The 21,216-nt window shown below is 39.1% G+C and overlaps 4 protein-coding genes and 1 long non-coding RNA gene across 21 annotated transcripts in view; 3 read left to right on the plus strand and 2 right to left on the minus strand.

Annotated features, from left to right (window-relative positions):
* Positions 1 to 2,063: 2,063 nt before the first annotated feature.
* On the plus strand, positions 2,064 to 3,663 carry LOC6033985 (cytosol aminopeptidase). The gene is made up of 5 exons (XM_038260891.1): positions 2,064 to 2,068; positions 2,148 to 2,531; positions 2,592 to 2,935; positions 2,998 to 3,187; positions 3,246 to 3,663. Exons 1-5 carry the CDS (start codon positions 2,064 to 2,066, stop codon positions 3,661 to 3,663), a joined length of 1,341 nt encoding a protein of 446 aa, XP_038116819.1.
* Positions 3,664 to 4,325: 662 nt separating this feature from the next.
* Positions 4,326 to 6,708, minus strand: LOC6033981 (mediator of RNA polymerase II transcription subunit 28). The gene is made up of 6 exons (XM_038265024.1): positions 6,532 to 6,708; positions 6,278 to 6,474; positions 5,672 to 5,870; positions 5,477 to 5,539; positions 5,247 to 5,415; positions 4,326 to 5,138 (listed from the first exon to the last, which is right to left on the minus strand). Exons 1-6 carry the CDS (start codon positions 6,589 to 6,591, stop codon positions 5,107 to 5,109), a joined length of 720 nt encoding a protein of 239 aa, XP_038120952.1. The 5' UTR covers positions 6,592 to 6,708; the 3' UTR covers positions 4,326 to 5,106.
* Positions 6,709 to 7,221: 513 nt separating this feature from the next.
* LOC119770539 lies at positions 7,222 to 7,635 on the plus strand. The gene is made up of 2 exons (XR_005278881.1): positions 7,222 to 7,418; positions 7,477 to 7,635. It is a non-coding gene; the product is annotated as an uncharacterized LOC119770539 (long non-coding RNA).
* LOC6033982 lies at positions 7,613 to 8,117 on the minus strand. Its single transcript, XM_001844322.2, has 2 exons — positions 8,009 to 8,117; positions 7,613 to 7,950 (listed from the first exon to the last, which is right to left on the minus strand). Exon 2 carries the CDS (start codon positions 7,927 to 7,929, stop codon positions 7,699 to 7,701), a length of 231 nt encoding a protein of 76 aa, XP_001844374.1. The 5' UTR covers positions 7,930 to 7,950; positions 8,009 to 8,117; the 3' UTR covers positions 7,613 to 7,698.
* Positions 8,118 to 11,491: 3,374 nt separating this feature from the next.
* The window catches only part of LOC6033988 (monocarboxylate transporter 9), a 32,716-nt gene continuing 22,991 nt past the window's right edge, over positions 11,492 to 21,216 (plus strand). For 2 of the 17 annotated variants that reach the window (XM_038259528.1, XM_038259530.1), the window contains exon 1: positions 19,727 to 19,985. Coding sequence is in view for 10 of the 17 variants with exons in the window: in XM_038259524.1 (XP_038115452.1) it covers positions 12,580 to 12,666 (87 nt within the window). In the remaining 7 variants the exon portion in view is untranslated. Of the gene's footprint in view, positions 11,958 to 12,267; positions 12,667 to 19,726; positions 19,986 to 21,216 lie in introns of those variants that run through there. The other 15 variants (XM_038259529.1, XM_038259531.1, XM_038259532.1 and 12 more) reach the window with 13 other exon arrangements.

Below are 21,216 nucleotides of genomic sequence, written 5' to 3' on the forward strand. Positions count from 1 at the left end.
TTTCTTCACCTGGTTTGTGACCACCTATGGAAAAAACCAAATTTGTTTATTTTTTTCTCTTTGGTCTGACAGCTTTATCATGGATTTTGGTCTGGACAAGGCGAGTGATAGGACACAGCACCCTCTTGGAATGAAGGCCCAAGAAATTATTTTCGTTCATCATTCATCGCCTTTCTTCTGCTGTCCGTAAAGCTAATTCTTGGTCCCTTTTTTTGGAAGGAGCGTACTGGCCCTAACGTCGTACAGAACAGTGTTGTCTATAAATATTTTATTTTGCATGTTCAGCATCATTTAAAACAATGTTGACTGACATTGAATTGTCCTTTTCACCGAAATAAGTGTTTTGAGTTCGACATCTGAAATCAGCCATGGCCACTAGCATTTTCACAACAAAACTGCATTTATATTTTATGATTGAATTAACTATCCAATCATTTTTTGACTGATTATTTAACTTCAGCAAGTCGAAATAATGTAAGTTTAATGAACTTTACTAAAATAAAGCGAAGTACTGCTCATTTTCGAGCAAAAATTAGGGGGGGTCCAATTTAGGACAACAAAAATCCAAACTATTCCAAAAGTGGACCCCTGTTAATTTAACCATCAAAAATGAAGAAAACTGTGTATTTAAGCAAAAGTTTCTCTTAAAAATAAAATAAATGTTTGTTGTAATCAACCTAAATGCATATTTTTTTTCAATTATGGGTATAAATAAAGCTGTTTTCATGTTAAAAGTACCAAAAATGCTGAAGCCGTAAGAATTTAAAATTAATTAAAACTATAGTTAATTGTACTTAACTGAAGCATCATAATTACAGTTTGAAATGATATTTTATAATAAAAATCAATAACAAAACTTTTTTTTAATTAAACATGCGTGGTTCTATCAGCAACTGTGAACAAATCTATTAGGTTTTACGCCATGACGTCATTTGACTGCTCGTGTGCACTGTTTACATGGTCTTCGCCGATTGTCGACGAATTTCCCCGATCAAAATCGACGTACGCATCGAACTGTGCTAAGTCCATGTAAACAGTGCACACTGCACTCCTTTCTAACCTCCAAATTGAATCGGCGTAAAACCTAATTGTTTAGTTTTGGTCAATCCATTTATGTAATTAATATGGAAAAATTTGCATCAAAATTACTTTTTATTAATTAATTTTATGTTTACAGTGGTTTTTGAAACGTTTTCTCTGATCTTTTTCGGAAATATGTGTTTAAATGTCTGTTAGGTTTTTTTTTGTTGTTTAAAGCCAAATTTGTTAACGAAACATATTTGTTTATGATGAAAAATGAGCAAAACTCATCTTTTATTCATCATATCTATCATTAGACCTACACCATGTATCAAAACATCAAATATCGGTTAAATTTGGTTTACAAATAACAGTTTGTCTATAGTGGACCCGGGTCCACTATCCTGGTTTTTAAGCGAAGATGGCGTTTGAATGGTGAACGTCCGAAATGTCAAAATCACGCAGTGGTACCAATATTCCGAAAAAGTGTGCCATGGCATGACAGCCACATTTGTTTTCTAATGTTGGTGCTACTGCGCGATTTTGACATTTCGAATGTTCGCCATTTGAACGCCATCTTCGCTTAAAAACCTGGATAGGAAAAGGGGTCCATAACAGGCAAAAAAAACTTTTGTTTTCAAATGGCTATATTTCTGCTCAAAAACAAATAACTGATGGAACAAATAGTCAAAATTGTTCAACAGACTTCAGATTTCATTGTTTTGTACAAAGGGTTATGAAAAATTGCTTAAAATATTGAAAATAGTGCGGGTCCGCTAATGGATAAAATACGCTATGTGCATCCAGATTCAAGAAAGCTGGCATTGTCAGCATGTTCCGGTGGAATCGCTGGCGGCGGTTGGACTCGTAATCCAAAGGTCGTCAGTTCGAACCCTGGGTGGAAGGTTCCTTGGAGTAAAAATAGGTTTGGGTGCTCTCCCCATTCAAGTCTTTGGACAACTAGGTTCGAGCAGAAACTTGCAATAGAGACTACAAAAGACCTGGGGTCGTTAAAGTGGATGGGTTGTTGTTGGCATTGTCAAATGATGTAGATTAACTGCACATACCTTTAAATAGGGTTGCCAGATGCCAGACATTTTTTATCATTTTTCCATGATTTTTTTCAGCTGCGGACCGATAAAATGCGGTCAGGCGCGTCTCTACTGGGACCTAGGTAAGTACCCGGCCGTTGCCGTAGCTGGCCTCGGCGACGCTTCCAAATGGGACGAGCTGGACGAAATAAACGGTGCCAAGGAGAACGTTCGTATTGCCGCGTCCGCCGGCGTGAGGGCCCTGGCAGGGTGCAAAATCGGCCGCGTAGAGGTAGAAGACCTGGAGGATGCGCAAGCCGCCGCCGAGGGAGCCCTGCTAGCGAACTACAAGTTTCAACCGTACAAATGCAAGGACAAGCAGACGTCGCTGCCGGAGGTTTCGTTGGCCGAGCAGGCCGAAGGAGCGGTCGAGTGGGAACGTGGCTGGATTCTGGGGGGTGCGCAAAACTGGGCCCGGGTGTAAGTTTTTCGGATGGGTGGGAAAGGGTGCGTTTGTTACTAATCTTGAGTGTCGCGCAGGTTGATGGAGACACCCGCCAACCTGATGACTCCGACCATCTTTGCCGAAACTGTTCAAACCAAAATGGCCACTGTTGGGAATGGTGTGCAAGTTCTGGTGCACGACGAAGCCTGGGCCAAGGAGAAGGGTATGGGTTCGTTCCTGTCGGTTACCAACGGCACTAAGGAACCGGCCAAGTTCCTGGAGATCACGTACAAGGGCGAAGGTTCCGACGACAAGTGCATCGCCCTGGTCGGCAAGGGTGTTACGTTCGATTCCGGCGGTATTAGCATCAAGCCATCGGCCAGCATGGACCAAATGCGCGCCGACATGGGAGGAGCGGCGAATGTGGCCGCAACGATTTGTAAGGCAGTCGCGAGGGTGGCTTTTGGTGTTTATTGTTTAAAATTAAATTTATTGTTACAGACGCATTGGCCCAGTTGAAAGCACCAGTCCACGTGAAAGGATTCATCCCGCTGTGCGAAAATATGCCAAGTGGTACGGCCACCAAACCCGGAGATGTCGTATTTGCTATGAACGGCAAAAGTATCTGCGTGGACAACACCGATGCCGAAGGGCGACTAATCCTGGCCGACGCACTATGTTACGCTTCAACGTAAGAGACTCCTCGCTAGCTCATTAACGTCTACATAACGTCCCTCTTTAATTCACAGATTCGAACCCAAGTTCATTGTGGACATCGCTACGCTGACTGGTGCAATCAAGGTCGCGCTGGGAGATTGCGTCGCGGGAGTTTTCTCGACCAATAGCGCGCTGTGGAACCAAATCCACGAGGCCGGATCGGACACCGGAGATCGCGTGTGGCGCATGCCTTTGTTCAAGCATTACTCCGACCAAATGTGCGACCACGGCGGGTACGATTTGAACAACCTTGGCAAGGGAAAGGGTGGAGGGTCATGCACGGCTGCTGCCTTCCTGAGGGAATTTGTTCCGAAAAATACGCCTTGGATGCATATCGACATCGCTGGGGTTATGGGAGATTGTAGCGATCAAACATGGATGGGGGCCAAAGGCATGACGGGTCGACCGATGAGAACTCTGGTCCAATTCATCACAAATGCTAAAGTTTAAGGTAAAACAAGCCTTCGTTGCACTGCCCAGTACAGGACCGAAAAGTTAACCTGCATTTTATAGCCCAGTGAAATTTATTATCTATTCCAAAGATATGCCGGCATGCAAGGGTATGAAACATTTAGATACTAACCACGGTATCGGGGAATTTATTTCGGACTCAACCCGGTCGGGTTTGGGAGCCAGCCATTTAAGTAAAGTACATTCTGTTGTTGTTTGGAGTTGATTTGAAATATATGCATTGTAGCAATATCTAGCGTACAATTAATGGTGCTTTAAATTAATTGTTTTGAAGAATCCCCCCATCCGGATTAGAAGTTGAATCAACTTTCGATATTGCTAGCTAAAATGAGACGCTCAACCAAACCACAACAAGACTTGGGAGGTTTCTAAAGTTTTCCAACAATCATGATTTGCTGAGTTCGTTGTCCCACTTTTTCATACGAATTTTTCAGTCTAATCCAAATAAAGTGGACTCTCTGGCTGTCGATCTTCTACAACCAGTTGTCATTGAAATTTTCAGTCCCTTCAAGTAGATTGTATTGATTTTTCTCCCTCTCTCGACGGTCCCTTCAATATCGACAACGAGATAGTCCAGTGTAATACTTTTAAATAAATAAACCCATTTAGTTTTCGGATTTCGCAAAGGGTAAAAAACATTGTTCGTAGTATGTGATTAATATATTTCAAAAATATGCTCCCTATCGGTGCAAATTTATACTCTTACATAGCTTATGTTCAATATAGTTTAATAAAAGCAGACACAGTGTATTGGCCTAAAGTTCGGTCAAGATTAACGTAATGCTAAAATAGGTGACGTGTGAAAGAGAACGAAGAAAACTACTTTTCAAAAAGTATAGTTTAAAAAAAACAATAAAAAGAAACTATAGCTTTGCAAAACCAAAAGCAAAAACTCTTTTACCATAACGATTGATTTTTCCAATAACTTCCCTACGCGGGATTTACTTTTTTTTATCTGATCGGGTTCAAAGCGCCTCACAGCGTTACGTTCGATATCTTTTACATTTTTTTTTTTCAAATCTCACTTCGAAACTGATCGGGACATGGTATTAGACTTACACTACAACACACAACCGATTCACTGTTTCTCGGTGTAATTTTGTAACTGACTTGCGTTTGAATTGACTGCGTTCTTCGTTTGAATTTTGGAAACTGGGAATAGAGAGGCCAAACCAACAGTTGACTGTGTAACAGATCGGAGGAGCATTGATTTGCGTATAAATGGTAATCTTTTTTTCTGCTTTTATAGAGAATGATGTTGTTTGTATATTGTAATATAAACTAATGACGACCGTCTAACGTGTTCTAAATGATGATCCTTTTTCAAGATAACGCACCGCTATGAAACTCGGGAGCACTGCCTCGTCCTCGGCCGCCTCTGCCACGACCGCGGCCTCTTGATCGCCCCCTGCCCCGCCCGCGTCACCTTCGACCATCCCCCATACCAACTAGATCTGAAATGAAACAATGAAAGAGGGTCGCGTAGGCCACCATTAGTAATGGTAGCGTTGGAAAACGATTTTTCAATCGCTGGGGCGATTCACGGACAGTTGCTGGCTCACCTATATTGCTAGCCGTTTTCTCGAGATAAGCTAAAGGCCCTTGCAGGTTGGGACCCTGTCCTGGGAAGCCAGGGGCACCAGCTCCGACAACGCGACCGCCACCGCCCTGCGGGAACTGCTGGGGATTCGCTCCTATGGGCATGGACTGCATCTGCTGCATTTGTTGGGCCTGCCGAGAATGGAAACTTGTTTGTTAAAACGACAGCTGATGCTTTTTTTAACTATAGGACCTGGAGCATTTGCATTTGTTGCTGTTGCTGAGCTTGCTGCATTTGTTGAGCTAGCATGGAATTCTGAAAGAAATTAGCTTTGAAACATCTACAAAGTCGTTAGCACCCAGCAGAACCAGGCGTCACTCTTGGGCAAAGATAATCTTCCAATAAATCTGACGACTGGTTCCACTGTGCAACGGTCGGAGACGGTACCTGCATCGGCATTCCCATGCCACCTGGCATCATCCCTCCCGGTCCGGGAGCTCCACCGGTCATGCTTCGCATCTCCGGCGGTACCGGATGGGCCTGCATCGGTTTGTTGTAGTTTTGCTGGTCCGAGAGAAGGTTTTTCCAAGACTCAATTTTCTCGTAGTGCTTTCGAATGAGTTCGTCCTTGCGTGCTATTTCCTGTCTGAAAGTGGGACGATAAGTGACACTCAGTAATCATGTTAAATTTGGGTATTCTAAGTAATTCTGCGATAAGTCCATAACCGTTTCTATGAGTGTTGCGGTTACAGCAGTCCAGTTTAAATGTTGGCTACATTGAACATTTTACCGATCACTTTTTTCCCCAATAGCTAAGAGTCCAGCTTATCGTCCTTTTGTAGACGGGACAATACGACTAAATCACCACTCTAGTAACTTCATCATTTGAATTGTGAAGAACTCAACAGGTAACCGATCATTGCCGAAAGCCCTCATAAATTTCAGCTGTCTGATCAATTCAAACATCGTTCCCAGATCAGGGATTGGGAAATGTTCGTTCAATTCCGTTCGCTACATCTCCGGCTGCCTTTGAACCCTAGGCTTCCAAATTACCTCAAATCGAAATTTTCCTCCTTGAGCAGCAGATCCGGTTTCAAGGCAGACAACAGGAAACGTTTCTGCAGGAAGAAGGCCTCCATCTGCCTTGCAAGATCGATAAATTTTAGCGTTGTTTGGTCCACCTCGAGCTTTATCTCATCTTTGTCAATTCCGGTGGCCGATTCTTCCTTTGTCAGTGCGTGGATGCATGACTGCGAGAAAAAAAAAAAGTTGTAAAATTGTGATTTCGGATTAACCCGCAAATTTACCTGAAAGGCTTCCTCCAGCTCGTCCACTAGATTGCCATTCACGTTGGATGACGAGGCCATTACTTTTCAAGTTTGTTTGCCTAAAAACTCTTCTAAAAATTAACTTTTTCTAGAGAAAATAAGTTTAGCAAAGCCGACGCTCCATTGTCGACTTATGTTTCAACAAAACGTCAAAAAATATTTTATTTGAAGGGCTCTCTTTAGGGAGCGTTCTTTTATTACGTAACGCAGGTGGCAGAAAGGGCGAGGGGGGGTCGGAGGTCGTGTTTTTTATAACAAATTTTGTTTGGAAATTTTGTTACGAGAGGTGGCGAGGGGGTCTAAAAATCTTTTTTTTTTTGCGTCACGTAATGAAAGACGCTTCCTTTCGGAATTTGCCGAATGATCGAAAATGAATCATTCGAAGCACGTCTGCACCATCAGTTTTGTTTTGCAGATTTCTTCAGCTGCTGCAAACTTTTTGCAGAATTATTCGTTAAAATTTAATTTGAATTTAATATTCAATGGAAAAATATTCCGAAATTCTGTAAAGACAGACAGGCTATCGTAACCAATAAAACAACAAATTACAAATTCACATTAAAATAATCTTTTTAAAAGTCTGTAAAATGTTCATATGAATGTACATAATTATATTTTTCTTACCATTAGCATTTTATCCCAACAAAGGTAATGAGAATAATAAACAAACTTATGCAACCTGACAGTTCATGTCAGATTTTCGTCAACACAAAACGTCCGGCAATTTGGTTAAAGTTTGTTAATTTCCAAAATTTCGGCACATCCAAACCACTATTTGCCATGAAATACTCGAAGGGAACATTGATGAGATTTCCCCTAATTTTTGGAGGAATATTACTTGGATTTTCAGTTGCATTTTACAATAGGTAGAGTAAGATAAAAACAACATCGAAGGCAAAATTTACAAATTTCATAACATTCCAGGGATAAGTTCATGACTGATTTGGAGGAAGAACGAAAGAAGCTGGACCGAGAGGAGGAAGGTTCGCGGCAGATCCTACTTGAGGCAATGGAAACTGTGAACAAAGCTAGAGCTGCGAGGCAGCAGAACAAATAAAGACGCAATTTAAAATGTTTTATTTACAGCTTGTTTTAATGCTCTAAAAGTGAACCATTCGCCCATAAACTGTTGACATGCTGCAAGGATTAATCTTTGCGAATCTTGGCCACACGTGGGTCATCGGGACGCATCACGACGTAGTCCAGCTTGAACCGCCGGTTGTCACAGTCCTTGCGATAGTAGTTGGTCAAACCGATCGCAGTCAGTCCCAGTCCGATAATGGCCATGGCGGACGAGCCAATAACTTCGGGAATTTCGTGCCATCCCCGCTTGAACAGAGCCGACAAACCGCGGCTAGCTTGAGCACTTCCGGCCATCGTTGAAGAAATTGTTGAACTCTAAAAATAAAGCGTGAAATTATTGTTGAAATTGCTAGAAAACTTAAATGAAATTCACGTAATCAATTTCCCTCACGAAAACTTCTCAAGATTGAGTTAGTTCACCGATGTGACAACATGAGGAGAAGAGCGGGTTTGGTCATGCGAGTCGAAAATATTGACTATGACGATTGACGAAGGCAAGCACCAACCATAGCTAACATGGCTTATATATATATATATATAAATACAGCAATTTCCCACGAAAACAGCATGAAAAAAAAACAAAAGTGCTCGGATCGTGCTCAAAATTTTTCTGGGGGTTCCCTGGCCGAAATGATTAGACCCGTATTTTTTTTTGTTTGGCCATTAGGGTGACCTAAGCCGTGTTAGGGTGGTCTGAAAAATTGCCATTTTCGTCGATTTTCGCAAAAACCATATTTTTCGAAAAATCATAACTTCTCGCCATTTCAACCGAATTCAATTGTCTTATACGCAAATGAAAGGTGATAAGGCCTGAATTTTCTAAAAAATATTTTTTTAGTTGGTGATAAGAAAATGATCCTGAGAACCACACAAAAATTATAGGCTTCTTTACAAAATTTTGATTTTTGGGTCATATATGACCCATCAGGCCCGAAAGGGTTAAAGAAAAATAGTGAGAAGTTCCAAATATCTAGCCCAACATATGAAAAAGGCGTATGAAACTTTAAAATGCCGTTGTGACGGTGTCTGGACCAAAGAGCCTATGTCTGAAAATATTTTTATCGGATTCCCCAGACATTTTTACGTAACATACTAAGAAATGGGAGGAGTCTAGGGAGGAGTTCATTAACAGGATTCCGATGATATGATTTTTTGAAAATAAAATCCGTGTTTTTCGACGCGCCGCGCGCAAAACGAGCCTTCGCTAAAAGTCGCGCTAAAATCAATCAGTGAAACACATTAAATTGGGTCCTAAAATGAAGCTTAGATTGCTGATATTATTGTTTACAGCGATAAAGCTTACTTTTCTGAGTACAATGACCCTTTGTACGACCACAAAGAGTTGAAAATGAATTTTGAAAAATTAACCGCGCGGTCCTTCTTGACAGAAAAGCTCCTACTTGACAGCTCGTTCCAAGGGGACCATAGTAGATCCAGCGAAAAAATGTTGTCTTGTCAAAAAAAAAAAAATTTGCGTTAAAATGAAAAAAAGTGATTAGAAATGGTTTTTAATCGTGTTTTTTACCGTTGTACATAAAAATTGACATAGGGCTTTAGTACCCAATTCAAGTAGAAAATCACGTTGACTTTGAATAGTGCCTGTTTGGGTAGATCTTGTGCAGTCCGATTTGCGATGTCTTTCCGTCGGGCCGCAGGGGTTTTTTCGCGTTCGTCGTCAGTGTACAACAACAACAAAACCTTATCATGCCATTTCAGCTCGATAAACATCGTAACTCGTCGTTCGCTTAGTTAATCAGTACCCCACTAAACATCAATCATGTAAAACTCGTAAAAACATCTTAATTTAAAAGTTACGCTGTTAAATCCTTCATCATTTAATTACAAATGATTTTAATTCTATCTTTCCCCAGCCGGCTGTCTGAGATTAAACCACTACATTTAAAATATAACAACCGATAAACGGGACATGTCTAATCCGCAGCATGCGATTGCTTGCCTTGAGAATAATACATAATATCGTTCAACAAACACTATGATTTTGGGTCGCATCATCATCTTCTATGATAAATCCGGACCAAGCACTATACTACTAACACAATTTCAGGTTCCTGGCGCTCGTGGGGTGTAAGCATAGGGCAAACCAGCTGTCCTATTAGCAACCTGCGCTAACTATCATTCCCGTCACTTAAAATCGAGATCTACAAACTGACATGGCGGGCGCCGTTGGTGGCCAATGACTGTTACCTATTCGCAACTGATCTAGTTTTAGCAATCGTGGTGTTTTGTCTTTTCGTCGCATTCATACATGCTGTTGATAAGGGAAACACTAGAATCACTAGCCTATGATCAATAATGCTGAAAGGATATTACGGTTCAGTTCAGCAACGGAGGGGCAACCATGGGTGGTCTCTCATGCTCATGCTGTTTGGGTAGATCTTATCTTATCAATTTCAAGTGTTTTCCTCATCACTTTGAATAGTTCAAGACAGTGGGGTAAATTCATGAAAAAAACACTTGAAAAGCTTGAGCCACCCGAATAGCAATAACGTGTCAAAAAATACCAAAAAGTCAATCGCCCAAACACTTGCATTTGATAGTGGTTTGGATTGATGTTGAAACACAAACCAATTAGATCTCTGATGTGGTTTGGGCACTTACTACTAATACTTTACTATGCATCATAATTTTCAAAAGGGACTTATGGGATCCCAAGACGGATCGAATGAGACTAAAACGTTTAAAATCGGTTCAGCCAGTGCTCCACATCCACATCCAAAAACACACACACAAACATTTGTTCAGTTTTTAAGAATTAAATTTTTCGAGTTGTTGTTGTTAATTCATTTTTTTCTGGTAGCTTTAACCTTTTTGGTAATTTGCTGCCCTATTTTTCGAGTGATTATATAGCCTTTCCTCAGTAAGGTGAGGAAGGCAAAAACTAACGAAAGGAACTAAATTGACATTTTTGAATTATAATGAATAGGATAAGAAAAGAGAATGTCTAAGCCCATTTTAGATAACTCGTCCTGATTTCAGGTGGTCTTTCTCGGATTCAAATTTCCCAGTTTTTGCTTTTTGGGTGTTTTTGGAACCGCCTTGAGTCATGGGTATTAAAAAACACCCAAAAAGCAACAACTGAAAATTTGTTTTTTTTTTACCTTTAAAAAACAACTCGAGTTATGTAATTTGGTTTACTTTGAGTAATTTTGAGTTCAGGATGTAGCTTGGTTCTGAATCAGGTAAACCATCAGAGTAAATAATAAAACGTAGTTCTTTATTCCTATAGATTGTAGACTGTAGACAATCCCATTTTTTTCTTAAATTCCTAACACGTAGCCTTATGGGCGGACGGATGAATTAGCCTTGTATTTTTCTCGGCTTGCGTGCAGAGTAGCGATTGACCAACTTGCTAGCTGCTAGCGAGGCTTTGTCGTTCACAAATGGTTGCGCGCTTCACTCGGCTGAGATTTTTTTTTAAAGTTGTTCTTTTATAAATAAACAAAACCTAGTTTTAAACGAGGAAACAGAAAATTGAGCGACATCTTTTATAAGATTGTGGCAAGACGAAGTTTGCCGAGACAGCCAGTCTGAAAAAAGCAACTTTTCATGAATGGATCACGCACCAGCATCGTTTACCCACGTGGTCCGGCAGCAGACGGCCCAGGTGTGATCATTGAGTTGTGTTGCATGAGTATGTTCAGACTCGCCAGCAGCAGCAGCTGCCACCCCTTTTCCATTCATTGTCCATACGATGAAACATAAATTTTCGCGAGTACCTATTTTGCATACAAGCACGCTCACCACCAAGAGGGTTTGATATTGATGATGGTCGAGGTGGGGAGGTGAATCAAGGGGTAACCACGCGTTTACACTTCGACACTGCTGGTGAAAACAAAAACTCTGGCAGAAACGTCAAACGCTGGACACGAATGTAAGCAGTGTTTTTTTTTGGTTTTTTGAACCAAGGTGAAAAAGTGCTAGTTTTGGCCTAAATGGGGTTGTTTTGTGAATGCAGCATAATGAGGGAAACGTGATTGGTGGGGTTGAAGTTTGTTAAAATAAGGAATATTGTTCAATCCAGAATAACAAAGTGCGCGTAATATTCCATTTTATGTCCTTAGCCCAGCTCAGTAGTATGTGGTGCATTGCAGGTTGTGATTTTGCAGCAGTGACGCAATTACGTAAAAACTAATATTGTTTAATTGATGATGGCCTCACGATTTCGTTTTAGAGCCACAAACTGGACCAGCTGTGAGTTTTCTTAAAAGTGTAGAATCTGGGTGGCTGGCTGGCTGGCCTTCAAATGATGAACTGAGGAAAAAGAAACAAGAAGCTTGTGCAACATGGAAAACATCCTGAAAGTAGGCTAGCAGAAGCAGCTGCTGCTGCGACGACATATTCAACAGACGCGCGCGCCAATCACGGTGTGATTTGTAGAAAATACTTTAATAAAAAGTTAGGGCTTTACTTATTTCCGAATTGTTCAAAGTCGCTACTTTTTATTGTATTATTTTATTTTCTATCGAACGTGTTTGTTCTAAACATGATATCGACATAATTAGGAGTTATGTTATACCCGTGTTCAATAAACGACACCGTGAGAGGCATGCTGCGATCGATGTCGCACGTTTTATGCTTGTCTATCGATTTTTGTCTGTGTTAAAACATCAGGTCCTGCAACATGCCACTGGAAAAAGGATGTGATGTTAGTGTATGTGTGTGAGTGAATGAGTGGTTATCCTTGGTTTTTTCCAGCAGTATTTTCCTCCCCTGTCACAGTGACAGAACATATTTGTGCCAGTGGAGCTGCATGTGAACCTGGGGAGAGTTGAAAAATGTGTCGGCAGATGAATATTGCAGGAAAATTAAGCTAAATGTGCTTATAATTTTGCTGAAGGTTGTGAAAAAGTGTTGCTCCTAATTTCAGAGCTTGGGAGTGGTAAAATTTCAATCTAGTTGCTGTAAAAAGAGGAAGAAAAAACTATGGGGCAGGCTGCGAGCCAGAACGACGATGCCGAACCCGACCAGGAGGACGATGAAATTATCCCGATGCGTGCGGACCGCTTTCTGGTGAGCTTTCATTCATACATTTTCCATTCTTGGCTCGTCTACAACACAAGAGCTTTTTCGTTGTTCTTACTAAACTTCTACGCAACAAAAGTTTCGTTTTAATTTTTAATCAAATGAATTGTTAGTTGCATCAATAATTATTGAATCTGCTGTACATCATTGGGTTTGTCATAATCGATATTGCTGTTCACAGGAATCATGGATCATGCCTGTTGAAGTAAAAAAATCTCATTTACCTAAATTTTTTTTTAAATTCAGTTCAATCTCTCAATAGGAACTGCAATCACAGTGAAATTCAGACTTGAATTTTTAGATCAGCTTTTATTTATGTACCATTTATTACAATTCAATAGAAGTTTATAGCCGGATTTGACTTAGAAATAACAAAATCAAAACAGCGGCATTTTCCTTGTATAGTTTATGAAATCCTACACCCATAGTAGAAAACCGAGAGAATAGCTCTACCAAAAATAAATAAAAGAATAAACGTTGAAAGAGTGGCTTATATTGCCAAATGACCAACTCATAGTCATCCAACTTTGGTGGTCGATACGGCAAAGGCGCGGTTCGATAAGTCAAAGATCTTGGGTTCGAGTCTCGATATCGGCACTTTTTTTTGGTTGATGAACAGTTTTGAAAATGAACCCATGAGAATAACGCTGTCGCAAATCTCGGAATTTATCCTCCGTGTCTGTTCACAGTACCTTTATACTACCAGATCGTGTTCTTTATTCTCTCGGATGGCGCCGCCCAACTGTGGATTGCTAATCTGGAAACTCTTGTGGGATCTCAAAACTCTGTACATCGAATACATACTTCCGAAAAATATAACTGGAGTATAACAAGAACAATGACGGTCGTTTGAATGTTTTGATCATTTTGAATTTTCAAAATCAACAGCAACAACAACTTATCTTGACGGCAAATAACATTCTATTGGGGTAACGAACGTTTCACTGAAAGCATTTTGTTTTCCAGAATTGCAGATAATGTAGTATTCAACTCGTTGCAAAACTTGATTTTTTCAGCACTCTTCGTATTTATCCGACTTCGTAAACCTCTTTAAATAAATGTACGACTCGGGCTGAAAAATCTTCTTTTTTGCAACTTGTTGTATGAACTATACTATAATATGTTTGAAGTTGGCTATTTCAAAAATGTTTTCGAATAATGTAGTTTTTTAACCTTTTTTTCTGTAACAAATCGATTGAAAATATGCCTCTATTTACTGAGCTAATTTTACATTTGACGCAAGTGACGGTCAATTTGATTGTTAAATATTGTCGACTGAAACGATTACGTACCGATATTCGTTTCGCAGAATCATATTTGCAGAATCAGTTGACCAGTTGATCCGTGTCCACAAACACAATGTATACCACCTTTGGCAGGCCTTTGTCAATCAGACGACAAGCGCCTCGACGACAACCATCATTCGTTTTCGTCGAATAAACGGGTCACGATTTCGATTCGGTTCTTCCTTGGGGCTTGTTTTGACCAATTGCGAAGGGCCGGTCGGGCGGACCAAATCCGCAACAGTGATGCGACGCTTGGAATATTGTCACAAGCTGTTAGAATGGCGTGACGCTTGTGTTCGGCACGAGATTTATTTGCATCTTAATTTATATATTCATCGATATTGAAGTTACTATTTGCAGGAGATTGATTGCGCGGACTTTTAGAGAATTTCTGTTAATTTAATCAGAGCGAGATTGGCAACTAAAGCCAAATTTTATCAAATTTAATGCCTGTCTCTTTTTGTAATTCGAAAGTGAATATTGCTGTTCCCAAGTGTGCTAAACTTGTGTGAACAAACAAAAGCAGCCTATCTAGAACAAACTTTCTATCAGCTATACACTTGGTACTAGAACTTGTTCTGCAGCAGTAATAAATCTCCTACATCGCGTCGGCCACTGGTCGTGATTCAAAGATTGTCTACAATTAAACCTCAAACACGGTCAAGACAAATATGCATTCAAAGCAAAAGTTCTAGAGATAGTCTATATGCCTTGTGTTAGTGGCAAACACTTGCTGGGTGGTATGAATGCATCACGTCAAAGTGTTTGTGGTAACATTCACCATCGTTTGTGGTTTCTCTCTGTACACTATGCTAGTAGAACTAACAACACAAAACATGTTCATCATTTCTTTTTTTTATTTTTAACCATCACACGATACGCCGAATACAGTTGATATAAATTTTCTCTGAAGCGAATGAAAAAGCAAACAACAAAAGAAAAGTATTTCTCACACTTTAAAGAAACTTTGCTGTCTGTGTGCTGTTGTTTGTTCGCGTTCTTTAGTAGCGACAGTGGGTACAACGGCTAATAGAAAAAAAACACCTTACTTAATCCACCTTGAGGTGGCTGGTGCCTTCTTCACATAAGGCTTTCTAGTCAGAAATTTACCAACACATTCAAAGTATGTTTACATGACAGCTGGACGTTTGTTTGCATCAGGTTTCCTATCTCTTTCTAGCAAATTTTTTTTTGTCAGGCGACTTCTAGCTGGTTTTTTTGACTGACTGCCCGATCTGTCAGCAAACATACTTCGCAGGGCTGTGACAGCTACAGCTCGATCATTGTTTGCATCAGGACACTGTGACGAGGAGTTCGTCATTTTTGAGTTAAATTATATTTTTTTCACTGGGCCTAGAAAGCCTTATTAATGCAGTTTTTTTTTCTAAATACATAGCTATGCATATACAAATTCAAAATCTAACATCATATACTCATAACTTCTGACGGGGTCAATCCTCCCATGATTGAGCCGGATTTTCATCAAAATATCTGAGATCCGGCCTCTTAAAAGTGAATAAATAACGATTTAGTGCTTGTAACGTTTGATACGGTTGTCAGATCTTCAATGTTTTAGGCTAATTGGAAAGGTCTTTGAAATACCTTTCTAAAAATATATATCAAGACGGGTTTTCTAAGAAAAACCACCCTTTTTACAATCTTTCGAACTATAATCAAAGCCGTTTTTTAGCATAACTTTTGAAGTACTTTTCTAAACATCAAAAAATTAACTAGGGTCTAATGCAAGGGTGCCCAACCTTTTGGTCCTGCGGGCCTGATATGATTTTTCTGAAGCAGAGGCGGGCCGGAGCTTATGATTGATAAAAGTTGAAAAAGTGAACAATTTTGTTTTCATTATTTTGTTGGTTCCTTTTAAAGTAAACAAATTATTAACTATTGGCGCAAATAAGATTCATAATAACTGATTTCTGAAAAAAATCCAGCAAACTTAAAAAAATGTTTATTGGATTGATTTTTATTTTGAATTGTTTAAAATAGTTTTGTAATTATTTTTGCCAATTGCAATTAAATACCCTGATACCATTGACTTTTAAATAACATTAAATTTTTACTAGCCGTGCACCTTTATTCACATATTTTACCTGGTATTTTACAAAATATTTTAAAATGATTCGAACTACAGAGTGGATTCGCTAATTCGAGTGAAACTGCATTCGAATGAGCGAATCCCAATTCGCTAATTGGAACGACTGACAGCTGTCAAAAGCTGGAAACCACGTGTTCGGAAATCATCGAAACGTGTTGGAACGTCAAAATCAGATTGACAACTGGCTTTGACGGTTGAGTCCTTTTAATTCGAATACGTTCGAATTGGCGAGCATTCTAATTAGCAGACTTTCGAAGTAACGTAATTCGAATTAACGGATCCGCTCTGTACACGCAAAATTTAAACAGTTTAGAAAAATATATATTGAATAGCTTTCAATTAATAATTCTTCTAATTATTATTAACAATTTAAGTTTATGAAAAAAATATTTTTTTGCACTCTGATTTCTTGACTATTTTGTGACTTTGTTTCTGTTTAATATTTTTTTAAATGGTCACAGTATGATTAATTTGCTTTAAAAAAAATAATCAAACGAATCTGTATCACTGAAAAATTGTTCTGAAAAATACATCATTTTTTGATTACTCATTCAATAAAAAACAATTTTATTTAAATTCTTAAAAAAAAATCTTCAATTTGGATTAAACAAAGTATAAACAGCAAAAAAAATCAATGTCTCTCTGTAACTTTTAAACAACAATCCAAGTTTTTTTTTCAAAAATCCACATTTTTACGAAATAGATAAAAAAATTCTTGCTCCATTTTTCAATTGATTCTGAAAATATCAATACAGAAATGAAAAGAATGAAATTCAAACATAAAGAATCAAAATCATTAAAAAGAAAACAAAATCTAAGTAAAAAAGATGCATTGAATAGAAAACTTTTTTTTGTCAAAAAAACAAAAAAAAAATCTTTCTAATTAAATGTTTGTAATTAATACGTGAAAATTTGATCTCAAGTTTATTTTTTAAGTTTAGACACTCAACTTATTTATTCACTATTTCATGAACAGTCTTAAGGGCCTGTCATATAGAACTATTTTGAAAGGCCGTCGCTGGCCGGATGAAATGGCTTCACGGGCCGGACGTTGGGCAGGCCTGGTCTAATGGGACCCCAAGACCAAATCAATTCAGCCAGTCCGGAGATAATTGAGTGCTTTTTTTGGTGCACGGACTTACGCACAGACATTTGTTCAGAATTTGATTCTGTGACGATAGGTATAGGGTCTATGAGGATTAATTAAGGGGTTACATACATGTAAACCGTAAAAATTGTCAGAGGTTGGTATGAGCACACATTCAAACTTTTTTTTCGAACCTTTTTGCAGGGCATTAAAATTTACATTTTTATCTACTAACAAAATAAATATGAAGACATTTGGATGTACCATTGCCGAGATATAGCTATTTTAAGTTAGCAGTTTCAAAAAACGGTTGCCACGATATCTCAACACTGCTTTGACCAAATCGGCTCAAAATGTGGGTGAAGACTCGTTAAACCAGTCCTGTGTGCATGACGAAGGCCGACTTTCAAAAACTTAATGTTAAAAAAAGATAAAAATATTTCTATATTTTTCGTATAAAAAAAATCGACCGTTTTTGATTTTTGTTTTTTTTTAAGAAAGTAAAATTTCAAAATCGAGCTTCATCATGCACATAGGATATGTCTTGAGATTCTTCACCCCAAATTTCAGCCAATTTGGTCCATCCCATCTCGAGATATCGTGGCACCGGTAAATCAACTCGGTGTTTAGAGAAAAACGTTCATAAAGTTTGACAGTTCGCTTTGCGCATGAATTTTGAAATTTAGCATTTTAAAAAAATACAAAAATCGAAAATTTTCGATTTTTTATATGGAAAACATAAAAATATTTTTATCTTTTTTTCAAAATAAACTTTTTGAAATTCGGCCTTCGTCATGCACACAGGACCGGTTTAACGAGTCTTCACCAACATTTTGAGCCGATTTGGTCAGAGCAGTGTTGAGATATCGTGGCACCCGTTTTTTGAAAATGCTAACTTCATATAGCTGTATCTCGGCAATGATACAACCAAATGTCTTCAAATTTATTTTGTTAATAGTTGAAAATGTATATTTTAATGTCCTGCAAACAGATTTAAAAAAAAAGTTTAAGTTTGTGCTCAAACCAACCTCTGACATTTTTGCCGATTTACTTGTATGTAACCCCTTAAATCATATCTTACTCAGTTCAGTCACGAAATATCTTCATAAAACTTTCAGGAGTTATTGAAAATCATATTTTTAGTGAATTTAGTGAATTTTCTGTAATATGAAATTTTGCGACTTTCTACATGTATGTAACCCCTTAAGAAGTTCATTTTTCGAATGATTTTATAGCCTTTCCTCAGTAAGGTGAGGAAGGCAAAAAGTATTCGAAAGTTGACCAACTTGATCTCTTTGTTTCTATTTGCTGTTCCGATTACGCCTTAGTGGTTTTATTTGCAAACATTGGAATAAAGTAGTTGGTGCATCAATTTGTAAAAGAAAGGTAAAGTATAAACTGTCGTTTTACGGTATGATAGTGGCAAGATCTCATTCCGAGATAGAAGTGTTTTTTTCTGAGTAGCTGTGCTGGCCTATTTGATATTCTATGTTTTCAATGTATGACGAAAAACTTAACATTACTTAACATGAAGCCTTATATGTGGAACAAATTCGTTTGCGTTTTTTTTAGCTTGCTGGTTTTCCATATGGGTCATTGATGTGAACAGGGGCAGAGTAAGGAACCCTAAATAGAATCGAATGAGATTGGTTTGATTTGGCAAGAATTTTGAAGTGCAACACAGACATTTTGAGGTGGCCAACTTTTCAATACTTTTTGATAATGTTTTGGAATGAGACATTTGATCTTGACGTCAAAAAACATTCAAGCGGGGTAACAAAACTGGACTTCTTTTTTTTTTAAAAATGGTCCAATAAACCATATTTTCAATTTTTGCTTTTTGGGTGTTTTTGAAACCGTCTTGAGTCAGGGGTATTAAAAAACACCCAAAAAGCAAAAACTAAAAATTTGGTTTATTGGACCTTTTATATAAAAAAAACTCCGGAAATGTTCCACAGAAAAATAATCAAAGGGCATATTTTGTAATCACGATCAACATTTGAAAATACCGTTTACCAGGGTAATTAAGTGCGTATTTTGCATTAAAAAAATCTTCAACCAATCACGGTACCTAAGTGATACGATGAAATTTCTGATAATTTTTGTTACATATTTTTTTCAAACATTTATTCAAGAATCTGACATAATCTGATCAGCCCTCCGATAATATTTGTACGACATATTTTGCGATTTCGCACGACATGAAAAAAGCAGGTCATTAAAAAATAAACATGACTTCATTGTTGCACAAATGGCATTCATTTTCACGGTTTACGGTCTACAGAATGTAATATAGAATGACAACGATCGATTTCCATTTCCATGTACATATTCGATTTTTCACCACACTGGCCCACAGTGGAAATTTAGCGCTCTTTGTTGTTTTTTCGCGAGATATCCAACACCTTTCCACCCACCCACTAATACATTAGGACCTTCTTCTAATCACACACCGACTCAGGTTTGAGTTTTCCACCGTGTGCATACTCTGGCAATATCGGTTCTCACCGTGACCAGCAGCAGCAGTCGGCAGAGGAAGATCATAAATTTGCAAGCGTTCTCTCGGAGCTCTCTCAGAGTCGCGATCGAACTCGCGCTAACTAGTAGTCGCGGAGCGCAGTTAATCTTCGTCTCGTCGAAAGCTTTCAGTACAATTCGAGCAGTTCTTTCAAGCAGGTCGTGCTTACTACGATCGCGGCGATCGACAGTAACGAAGAAAAGTGTGTGCAAGATTGGAGTGTAGAGTGTGTTTTAGTGTCCGAGTGGCCACGGTACAAGTTTTGCATAATTATCGATTGTAGTTTGAAGGCAGTGCAGTGGAGGGCAGGTTGGTTTAGTGCGAAAACTTTGATTGACGCGCCGTTTGAAGGACGGTATCGGCGGACTCGTCCTTTGCGCTAGATTTAGAGCACACAAGCACAAAACTTACTCATCGTCCCTCTTCTTGGAAACAAGGACCTCGATTCGAATCGAAAGCAAAAAAAAAGATTGTTAATTTTTCCGCCATTTCTTTGTGCCAAAACCGTCTGCGCGCGCGGGGGAGTAAAATGAAATCAAGCTCAACCTGATGATGGTGTGTGACTCAGTGGGCATAAATAAGATCAGCGAACATGCCTGATTTCGCGAGATGTGAAAAACGAAAGAATCTAGTGCCAACTGTGTTTAGTGTATGTGACGATGTGATCCACGGGAACGATCAGTGGCCGGAGCGGGAAACGACGGCATCAACATATATATTATTTTAGTCTGCCCTAATTATCTTGACCGTCTAGTAAAAGTGTTGTTGCTTCTGGTTACTACCGTACACACCACCACCCTGCATGTCGCGTTCGACGAAAACTCACAAACATTTTTTTTTATAGCACGAAGCCATACTCATACGTTCTTTTTCCCGAACTCGTCGCCGCGACTCAGCCATAGTACACACATAAACACTATAATTAAGTATAGGTTCTATCTTTGCGCTGCAATACACCCAACCCGGTTGTAAGCTACAAATTAACACATACTCCCACAGCTCCCAAAACAGCTGTTTGGTGTTTGGTGGAAATTTTCACCAATGAGCACCAGAACGTCCGCGAAATTAAGGACGAATCCCATTCCGGATTGACTTGCGATTTGAATTTTAAATGTTTGACCTCATCAAAAATCGATAAGCGTGATTTTTTTGGCGCGCTCGATTTTGCTATTTTTTTGTTTTGCATATCAAGCACGTAAAAAGCACCACTCGCTTATCGTTGATGTCCATCCGTGAGTCTGTTTATAACGTTGGAAGTTGGTACGATAAGGCCACCAGGCGAATAATGGCCGCAGAGATATGGCAGTGCATTTCGATACCCCACCCCACCGCAATTAATCAGCGTGGCGGCGCGGAGGGTTAGTGCTGACAAGGTAGAAAACAAAACACCACAACGACACGCTCTAGCACCGGAGACGTCGTAAGTGTAGTTGAATCGGCGCAATTTGTTTGTTTCGTGTGTAAAACAAAGACGTACCGGTACCGGTTGTGTGGAAAATGAAACAAATTTTCAATAATTGCTTTATTCGACTGATGGATC

Source organism: Culex quinquefasciatus, chromosome 3 (genome assembly GCF_015732765.1).
Source record: "Culex quinquefasciatus strain JHB chromosome 3, VPISU_Cqui_1.0_pri_paternal, whole genome shotgun sequence".
Taxonomy (NCBI): Eukaryota; Metazoa; Arthropoda; class Insecta; order Diptera; family Culicidae; genus Culex; species Culex quinquefasciatus.

Bases quoted from the DNA above. Each gene is read 5' to 3' on its own strand.
- LOC6033985 (XM_038260891.1), top strand. The intron at 2,532-2,591 runs GTAAGTTTTTCG...AGTGTCGCGCAG, and splicing joins GCGCAAAACTGGGCCCGGGT to GTTGATGGAGACACCCGCCA. The intron at 2,936-2,997 runs GTAAGGCAGTCG...TTATTGTTACAG, and splicing joins GAATGTGGCCGCAACGATTT to ACGCATTGGCCCAGTTGAAA.
- LOC6033981 (XM_038265024.1), bottom strand. From the start codon at position 6,591: ATGGCCTCGTCATCCAACGTGAATGGCAATCTAGTGGACGAGCTGGAG. The intron at 6,475-6,531 runs GTAAATTTGCGG...TTTTTCTCGCAG, and splicing joins AGCTGGAGGAAGCCTTTCAG to TCATGCATCCACGCACTGAC. The intron at 5,416-5,476 runs GTCCTATAGTTA...CATTCTCGGCAG, and splicing joins AACAAATGCAAATGCTCCAG to GCCCAACAAATGCAGCAGAT.
- LOC6033982 (XM_001844322.2), bottom strand. From the start codon at position 7,929: ATGGCCGGAAGTGCTCAAGCTAGCCGCGGTTTGTCGGCTCTGTTCAAG.